This window comes from Eleutherodactylus coqui, chromosome 1 (genome assembly GCF_035609145.1).
Source record: "Eleutherodactylus coqui strain aEleCoq1 chromosome 1, aEleCoq1.hap1, whole genome shotgun sequence".
In the NCBI taxonomy this organism is placed as follows: Eukaryota; Metazoa; Chordata; class Amphibia; order Anura; family Eleutherodactylidae; genus Eleutherodactylus; species Eleutherodactylus coqui.
The window spans coordinates 95,691,084-95,701,047 of NC_089837.1; the positions used below are offsets into that span (position 1 = coordinate 95,691,084).

The 9,964-nt window shown below is 41.8% G+C and overlaps 1 protein-coding gene across 1 annotated transcript; it reads left to right on the forward strand.

Moving 5' to 3' along the window:
• The first annotated feature begins 1,171 nt into the window (after positions 1-1,171).
• On the forward strand, positions 1,172-7,894 carry LOC136623221 (aquaporin-12-like). Its single transcript, XM_066598162.1, has 3 exons — positions 1,172-1,778; positions 4,279-4,395; positions 7,695-7,894. The coding sequence occupies exons 1-3, from the start codon at positions 1,172-1,174 to the stop codon at positions 7,892-7,894; spliced, it is 924 nt and encodes a 307-aa protein (XP_066454259.1).
• Positions 7,895-9,964: the final 2,070 nt, after the last annotated feature.

Here is a 9,964-nt window from a genome sequence, read left to right on the forward strand (position 1 = left end):
CATAATTAATGCACAATGTACATTACAAAGTGCATTAATATGGCCATACAGAAGTGTATACCCCAACTTTGTTTCGCCGGACAACCCCTTTAAGAAAGACATATCAGAGCTTGAGTGAGTACAAAGTCGGGCAAGTAAAGTAATAAATGGAATGGGTGGACTACAATACCCAGAGAGGCTATCAAAATTGGGATTATTTCGTTTAGAAAAAGGACGGCTAATTGGTGACTTAATATGTATGTATAGATATGTCAGGGGTCAATACAGAGATCCCTCCCATCATCTATTTATACCCAGGACTGTGATGGAAACAAGGAGGTGCCCTCTATGTCTAGAGGAAAGAAGGTTTCTACACTGACACAGAAGGGGGTTCTTTACTGTAAGAGCAGTGAGACTATGGTGATGGCGAACTCTATAAGAGTTCAAGAGGGGCCTAAGCGCCTTTCTTGAGTGTAACAATATTATATGTTATAATAAATAATTACTTCAGAAGGGATTCTTGATCTAGGAATTATTCCAATTGCCAGATTGGAGTCTGGAAGGAATTTGTGAAAATTGCCTTCTACACTGTTGTTTTTTTTTGTCTTCCTCTGGATCAACATTAGGGGGTAATAGGTTGAACTGGATGGAGATATGTCTTTTTTCGGCCTTACATACTGTAATGATTCTAAAACTGATTTTGCTAGCATCTTCGATTCATAATGTGTTAAATTATTGTGAAACTAATCCAATGGTGACACAAACAACATCGCTGCACTTCCTGTTACTTTTGCCAAAATGATCACCTCTGTTAAACAGATTAGTGTCAATATTTCTGGAACTCACTGATGCGCTAACTTCTGATATTTACAAATATATGGACAATGCTTGGTTTTTAATAAAAAATTCTCTTAAATCTTGCAATTTCTAAAAATATTGACCCCTTAATAGCTCCTTACAGCGTTGAGAGTAGCTGATTAATATAAAGCTGCCTAAAGTGTAATGACTGCTGCTTTATTTATGTTAGAAAACTCAATGAAGTGTTGTGTAGCACAACTGTACTGGTTCCCACGTGTGTCCTTGATGCGGCCAGTAGCAGATTGGGCCACGTTTACAACACTAAACTCTGTATAAGTGCGGAATAATTTCTTCTTAAGTTTCCTCTTTCACTGTCACCCCCTTTCCTACCACCATGGCTGGGCTAAACATATCAGTAGGCTTCTTTTTCTCAGTCATCTGCTTGTCTCAACTTACTCGTTGGATAAGTAAGAAACTGCTTCCGGCCAGGATTTACCGATGCACTGTCAGCGAGTTTGCCAGTTTTCTGCAACTATGTGCCTGTTATATGGAAATCCGCATGCTGGTAGAGATTGGTATGTGGGGTGGCGGATATGGCTTGGATGTTGTGTCTACTCTCCTCTTTCTGCTCTTTTTAGCTCATGGATTCACTTTTGATGGGGCTTCTGCCAACTCATCAGTCTCTCTTCAGGAGTTCTTACTGAAGGATAGCCCATTAGTAGACACCATACTTAAGTTAGTGGCTCAGGTTGGAGGCATGGAAGCAGCAAGGTTCTTAACCCGACAGTACTGGAGACTGGAGCTGACAGAATTTCACACAATCCAAATGATGATGTTGGACGATTGCAGTTCCTCCTTGCAAACTACCGTGGCCCAAGGAACTTTTGTGGAAGCACTGAGTGCCTTCAGCTATCACATAATGCTACTTCACTTCCAAAACACAAGATTGTTCTTCAGGGTGCCTATAAGTGCCCTGACCATCACTTTACTGGCATATGCAGGTAAGTAGACATATAGAGTCCTTTATTTAGGGCTCACACACACGGGCATATGTTTGCTGCATATTAGACAAATACAAATGTAACATGTGTATGTACTGCATTCTTCAAACACCTGTAGCCTATAATGGGCGTATTACGCTCGTAATAAACACCAAAATAAGCCATACTGCAATTTTTTTTTTTTTCACGCACGTAAGAAAAATGTAGGTCTGAATGGCCCAAAGTAAAGCAATAAGCTTTTAGCACTCCATTTTACACACATAACATGCAGTAAACGTATGCCCGTGTCAGTGAGTCCTAAGTCAGATTAATTCTGTGTCTGCAGTGATTAAAATGTTGACCATGAAAGAAGCAAATCTGATCAAAAGTAGCACAATGCCTCATTTTTTGTATTTTTTGAACAGCAGGCTATTTATATTGGGTCCTAGCTCAGGGATGGAAGCCTATTCAGATATAGTTTGAGCTTAACCTGGCCGCTCACTGTTTGGATAAGTCTCTTCCAACTATTGGGTGAAGGTGGGGTGAGTTATAGGTAGGCAATGTGATTTTTGTGTCTAAGAAAAGTTTATTTGTTCCTATGAGCTTTTTGTAAAATATAATGGAAAATTACTTCCATTTCGAAAAAAGTTTGCTTTTGTGGTGAGGACATCGAAAAATATATGATTTTGAATTTCGAATGTTTCAAAGACATACATAGTGAGAAAAAAATTACTTACAATTATGAGCCAAAGTCATTATACAATGCAGAGTATGTTCATAGAGTTCCAAATGAATGAAAATGCCTGGTTATTTTCGATTCACGATTGTGTACTTCGATACTTTCACGTACCAGCCCCCAGATTTAGTCGCCCATCATATTCTCGTTGTATTGTCTTTGTATTGGTTGTGATTGGTTCATCGAGTGCTGGCTGTAATTGGCTAAGCATCAGCAAATCACAGCCAGCGCTTCCAGGAGGCGGGGATTTTTAAATCCCCGGCCAGGAGAGATGAAGAGAAACATTGTCAGGGATCGAGAGGAAGCTGCCGCAGCGTCAGACAGCACTTGTAGGGTGATGTAAACTGTTAGTTTAATCTTTTCCTGCAGTTAGGCCTTGGTTTAGGCTTTGACAGTAGGATTTTCTACTGTGAAAGTTGCATCGCACTGCATAAAAATCGCGTTTTTGTGCAATGCGATGCAACAGGGAGGAAGGCTCCAAAGGGAAACATGGGCTACAAAACCTCACCAGTCGCTGGCATATCGCCGGACCCACAAGGTTATTGTGTCGATTTGTTGCATGCTACAAAACATTGCATGTGTGAATTAACCCATAGGAAAGCATGAGCTTCTCATACATGCGATTTGTAGCATCTCGACAAAATCACGAGACTTTGCCGCCCGTGTGAATGAGGCCTTAGGCTGCTTTCACAAGCTACAAAATCGCGCAATTTTGTATCGATACAACATTGCTACAAAACGTATGTATGTGAAGCCCATGGTTTCCAATGGGTTCCTTCACATGAGATGTTTTGTCTGTTGCTAGAAAAAGAAATAACAGCATGCTGTATACTGCCGCGATTTGTGATGTTTTGTATCCCATGTTTCCCTATGGAGCCTTCATTTTTGTTGCATTGCATCGCACAAAATCAACGTTTTTGTGCGATGCAACTTTAAGATTAGAAATCCTATTCTCTTTCTCCTGAAAAAAATCGCAGTAAAAGTCCCTACAAAGTCGCTCGAGAAAATCGCAACTATAACGCTATAAAATCTTGGGAAAAAAGCTACGATATCGCAGCGTTTTTGTAGTGCCGATATCACTGTCGCTCGTGTGAAAGAGACCCCATAGAGGCAAAACTACTTTTTTCATGGAGGATCTAGGTGTCTTTTGAAGTATATAAATTATAGTAACCTGGCCAGATAATTAAAAAAAACACATACAATTCATCAATATACAGCAATAATACATAGAGCAATCAGTTTCATCAATCAATTCATCCAACCGGCTTATTGGGAAGACCTACAAAATGTGTAAGTATTGCAAATAATATATATGAAGCAGGAGATGAATTGCAAGGGAGGAAGTTTAATCAAAGCATGGAGGTCCTTAACTACACTAGCCTATAACTGATATGTCCATCCACCTGTTTCTATATAGCACCAGTCAGAAAAAAATGTATATGTATATATCTATAGATACTGTATAATTCTTGTTATAACTTGTGTAGCCAGATAGTGCATAGTTCATAAAGGTTCACGAGACGTGGAGACCCCACTGACAGAAGCCTCTGCCCTGTATCACGCAGGTAATAAGTACAAAATCTGCACCAATGGCGTGCTTTTTGACGCGTAAATGCTGCGAATTTTGCTGTGTAACATCTGCAGCATCTCCGCTACAAGTGAATGCATCCTTGGATTTTAGTTTTTCACTGGAAGTACACCTTTAAGTGGTGAAAGAATTAATTCACCTAATGACTATAGTATTATTCATTCATCTATTTGTTGTATTGTGGTTACTTTCCTTAGGTGGTCCATATACTGCAGCTTACATCAACCCAGTTCTGGCCTACGCCTTGACGTTTAATTGCCCTGGCAAGACACTGCTGGAATACTCGATTGTTTATGTTGCTGGTGCTTTAATTGGTGAGTGGAAGATTTTAGAAAAGGTAAACATTTTTACAACAAAGTCTATAGGGTGCATGAATATACTCAAAGTTAGGCTTCATTCACACGGGCGCAACGATTTTCGTCTGGCTGTGTCACGCCCACAGCGCAGCTGACAATCGTGTGAACAAGAGGCAGCCGTGACCAGGTCATGGCTGCAACTCCCGTTTTAACGCCTGTTCAGATGGCCGAGGCAGTGGCACATATACACCACAGCCAAGGGATACCGTCGGCCAGGGCGGTGGGAGTTTAGCTCTGCTAAACTCCCACCCCCTTCCCGACTTACGACAAGAGGAGGGACGGGAGTTTAACACAGCTAATCCCTCCCCGTCTCCGCTTCAGCCTATGAGAGCTGCTGGCAAGGGGAAGGAGGCGTGACTTTAGCACACTAGCTCCCGCCCCCTCCTATTGCAGACAGCTGGCAATTGGCAAAGAGCAGGAGAGAAGGAGGAGGGAGTTTAGCAGTCACACTTCTAAACTCCCTCCCACCTCCCTTCTACGGCAGCTAACATAGGCTCCCATAGGAGTTCTAGAACTATCTTTTCTGGCCAGCATAAAAATGTCCAGCTAGAATGCGCACCATATGCGCTATCATTGCCGGCTGCCCGTTTTTAGTCATCTGGAATACGCCCATCTGAACTGAAGCGTGTGAAACCAATGCATCAGATGGGTAGCTTATATCGGTCAGCTGTGATAACACGGCCTGTATACGCTCGTGTGAAAGAGCCCTAAAAGAAAGATATATTTTGACAATTACAGTATTTTTTAGTTATCCAACTAGATCACCATGAATGCTGTTTATTTGACAATTAGATAATAATCATTACATATTGAATGGCTAGGTTTTATTTATTAAAGTGACCCTCCGGTTTTGGTACAAAATTTTGTGCTAGGACATACATTGCCTTCAGTTCTTCTTTGTCATCCCTCTATTCTGCTTGTTCGAGGTCCCATTTTCAGTCTTCCAATACGGCCGAAAATCTTCAGACTACCTAATGCCCACTGTGTTAGACTACCAATGCACTATACCTGTTCTCTGATTGGCCAGAGCTCGTTATGTGACCAATAGCGGCCAATCAGATAGCAGTGCACAGTGTGCATTAGGTAGTTAGAAAATTGTAGCAGCCATCTTAAATAGCAGAAAAAGGGTCCCAGAACAGATGAAGCAGAGGGACAGAAGTCAATAGGTGGAGTGCAAATGCCTGCTCAATATGCAAGGTGATACGTAATATGCTGCGTAATTCCGCCGGAAAAAGAACTCATCTAGAACTCATTAAACAAATTAGCAATTTCAAGCGCTGCATCTTTGTTTGCCACGTGAGCATGCCCTGCATGCAGAAAAAGTACAGCAAAATACACTGATACATGTGCAAAAAAGAGGGTACTTGACTTTGCATTTACATTCACTTGCAGTAACTGGTAAATCACATTGACTTGAGATATTTGACGACTTGGCATTGCATTAGTAGACATTGCATTGAAACACTTTCTCAGGGGGGCTGTGGCAACATATACCGGTAGCAGTACAACACTTCCAGCTTTTATCCCTGGCTTTGACTAATTCTTTGCAGACAAATTACTGACTTGCTGACTTGCTGACTTGTTCCTTTCCTGTACTCCTCTTCTCTGTCTTTCCTCTGTCTGTCTCATCTGCTAAAACTCCAGCACCAATTCTCTGGTTAGGTACTCACACTTAGATGTTCTCCTTGTAACTCCATGATTAGGCTCCAGAACTAGACTACTTCTCAGAAGACTTTGTGTAGATGTTCGCTTTGTAACTCCCCAGTCTCTGGCTGTCTTCTCTCAGCTATCTCCAAAACTGAGCGCCAGGACTAGACTGTCTAACCACACCCAAGTGCTAGCTTTTATACCTCTCCACTGACCAATCTGGGCTAGAGGAAATTCTCTCTACCCAATCCCAGGGCTAGCTAGAGGTGATTGACAAGACACAGAGCAGGTTAGGTTACATTCTGCAAAGTCATTCAAAAGTTAGCTAGAGAGACATCAGACATTGACCTTTTGGGGACCTGTCTAGGCCAATACACATAACCAGACACAGTTTAACAGACATATACACATACACTTCATTTGAGGTAGTTGTGGGGGCTCCTAACTCTGGACCACTACAGTGGCGCACACAAATATGCATATGCTCGTGTGAAGGTATTGTGAGGCTCTGGATCTCCAAGCAATGATATTAAACTACTTGAAGACCAGCAATGGTAACTGAGTTTCTAGAGATGATTAACAATGTTGAAGGCAAAACTTCTGGATCAGCAGAGATTTACATTAACCTAGTTGACCTCCAAGCATGGACTCTAAATCAGTGGTCACACAGCCCAGGGTACTGCTGGGAAACAGAACATTACAGAACAATAAGAATGCAGGAACATCTATAAGTACATGTACAGTTTATTGCTTGGATACTCTCAGGCCTCATGTCCATAGGCAGGTCGTATTCCGTGTGGGGAATCCTGCATGGAACCTAGCCCTGCCCACGGCCAGTGACCCATGCTTACCTATGTTTTCCCGGCAGTTGTGTCCGCGTGGATCTCTCCATTTCTGGGGTTGGTGTACTGCGCTTGGTCTTCACAGCTCGCTGTCAGACATGCGCAGTCCATTTTTTTTCTTTTAAATCTGCTTTTCCACGGGATCCGCGGAACGTCCTCAGTATCAGCTGTGGACATGCTGTGGATCGGACGGCTTCCTTTGACTTCATTGGAAGGTGTCAGTGCAGGATCCGCTCAAAAATGGAGCATGCTCCGATTTGTTTTCCGGACCAAAAAGTCCGCAAAACAAATCCACATGCCTAAATTAATTTGCGGGTGTCCCGCAAATCAAACCCACCCGTGGACATGAGGCCTAAGGCTAGGTCCACATAATATTATTTCAGCAAATGCTCCCAACATAGATGTCTAAAAATCTCAGACTTCTATTAGCCAGATGTTTGCCAAAATATTGTCATTTTGGCAAATATCTGGTCAATATATTTACTATCAGTGTACCTCAAAGGAACTCAACAGCAGATGTATGTTTGTATGTCTATACAGTGGCATATGGCACTTTTTAAATGTAAAACCTTCAGAAGTTCGAGAAATTTCCCCCCAAGTTTGGCATTGCTGCATTTGTGGATTACTTCCAAAATTACTCAACGATTTTGTTTTCTGCAAATAATACACTTGAGATGATTTACAAGAATAAAGATTCCACTTCCATATCTTGTCTGACCACGGCCATTTTTATACTCCACTTCAATACTTTATGTGATTCTCTCCTAGGAATGGTTTTGGCCATCTTCCTCTATAGGGGAAACATCCCTCGTCTTTTCCAAAAGAACCTTCTCTACAACCAGAAGAGCAAATTCAGAACCCCAAAGACAAAAAGTGTGCAGTCTGCAGTTTCAAAAAATGCTCTACCTTCACCAAAAGGCTCGGAGAAAAAAAGGAAGAAGGTCACAAAAGAAAAAAAGAGTAGTTAATCCTACCAAAGTATGAAACCTGTTACTAAATGCACCGCATTTCACATATAGGAACAAAATAGGAATAAATCTCATATCTACCTGTTATGCAGTTCTGTGCATGTGGATAGTAATTAGAATATTTCATGCAGCATGGATAATGCAATACTCAAAAGCAAGACATGTTGAGCTACAATACTCAGTCATCAGCTAACAAAGCTTGAGGATGGCTGCAGATGTAAAGTTTGGAGCTCTAGAACCCCGTGCAGATATTGTAAATTAGTGTAATGATCTCACACTCTGTATGGCTGTCTAGCATTCTGATGTGCAGTATGCAATCACTCCTCTTCACTTCCCATTCACAGTACTTATGTTCTCTTATGGGACAGAGAACCCCCAAACCTCTAGATACCTACAGCCACACTATAAACCTTTTGTAGTTTAGCTATAGTCAACTTACATTCATGACAATGTAATAAGATGGTTACATTCAGTGTTTGCAAGAGGAGCTTTCCTGGTGCATACAGTGAACGGAAAGTGAAAACAGGATGTGACCAGACTCTAAGACCTCCACAGACATAATACCTTATGTAAAGGCCCATTTACAAGCAAATCTCTTAAAAGATTGAAAGTTTTATCGATCGTATTGCATAAAGTACTAATGGACACTAATGCCCATTAGTACTTTATTAGCTTCATTTGATGTAAATGAGCCTCCAGGAGCTGCTTGCAGAACTCAGCAGGTGGTATAAGCTCTGCAATTAGCTCCATTGTCCTGGCAGGGGCTGCTAAGAGAATACAATGTGATCTGTAGTTCCCGTGGAGATAACAGCCTGTGGTCTGTTTTCTGTAACAGGCTGCAGACAGAATACAATGTAATCTCCTGCTCTCCTGGAGAACACAGCTTGGGGTTTGAATGATAGTTTTTAAGCTCCCCTAAAAATCATTGTTCAGACGAAAAGTGCACGATGGTAGCATTTACTCGCAACGATTATCACTCATATACCATAGTTTTAACAAATTTTGAGCGATAATCATTGCTTGTAAATGGGCCTTAATTTGTTGAGTTTTCTTATATCCCATGCCTGATGTATAGCTTACGTGACATGTTCTTCAAGGGGTATTCCCATCTCAGGAATCCTATTTTAATGTGTTCAAAAATCACAAAAAAACGCACTCACCCATAAGATGTTTATTTCAAAAATGCTCTGTTCTCCAGATATTGCAGATATTGATTCCTCTGTCTTCTGGTTGTTTACTGCTTGTTGCCAGGGAGACAGGCCATCTCTTCTAACCATACGACAGAGGAATCAATATCTGCAATATCTGGAGACTTGAGCATTTTGGGAATAGACATCTTATGGCTGAGTGCATTGGTTTTTTTATTTTGAACAGATTGAAAAAGGATTCCCGAGATAGGAATACCCCTTCAAGAAAAGGAAGTACAATAATAGTCTCTACTGTTTGTCATCTGTTAGCAAAAATGTCATTATCCATTTCACCCTTCTAATAAAATGGTCACTTCAAACATAAATTTATGTATCACATTATGAAAATCTCATCATTTGTCTTTTGCTTTTTATAAAGGAGGCCCAGATATTAGTGTGTAGCAACCAATCACTCAGCCCCTTTAACTTTCCTATATACTTTAGGCTGGATTCACACGAACGTATATCGGCTCGGTTTTCACGCCCAGCCGATATACGTCGTCTCTCTCTGCCTTGGGGGGAGCCTGGAAGAGCCAGGAGCAGTGCTTTGAGCTCCCGCCCCCTCTCTGCCCCTCTGCACTGTTTGCAATGGGGAGAGGCAGGATGGAGGCGGGGCTAATTCTCAACACTTAGCCCCGCCCCGTCCTGCTTCCTTTCATTGCAAACATTGCAGAGGGGCGGAGAGGGGGTGAAGAGGGGGCGGGAGCTCAGTTCCTGCTCCTGGCTCTTGCATCCTCCCCCCCCCCTGCAGATGAGGACGACGTATATCGGCTCGGCGTGAAAACCGAGCCGATATACGTTTGTGTGAATCCAGCCTCAGGAAAATAGAGGTAGTAATCTGGTAAACATAAGAAATCAATACTCATTTGCGCAATTTTTTATA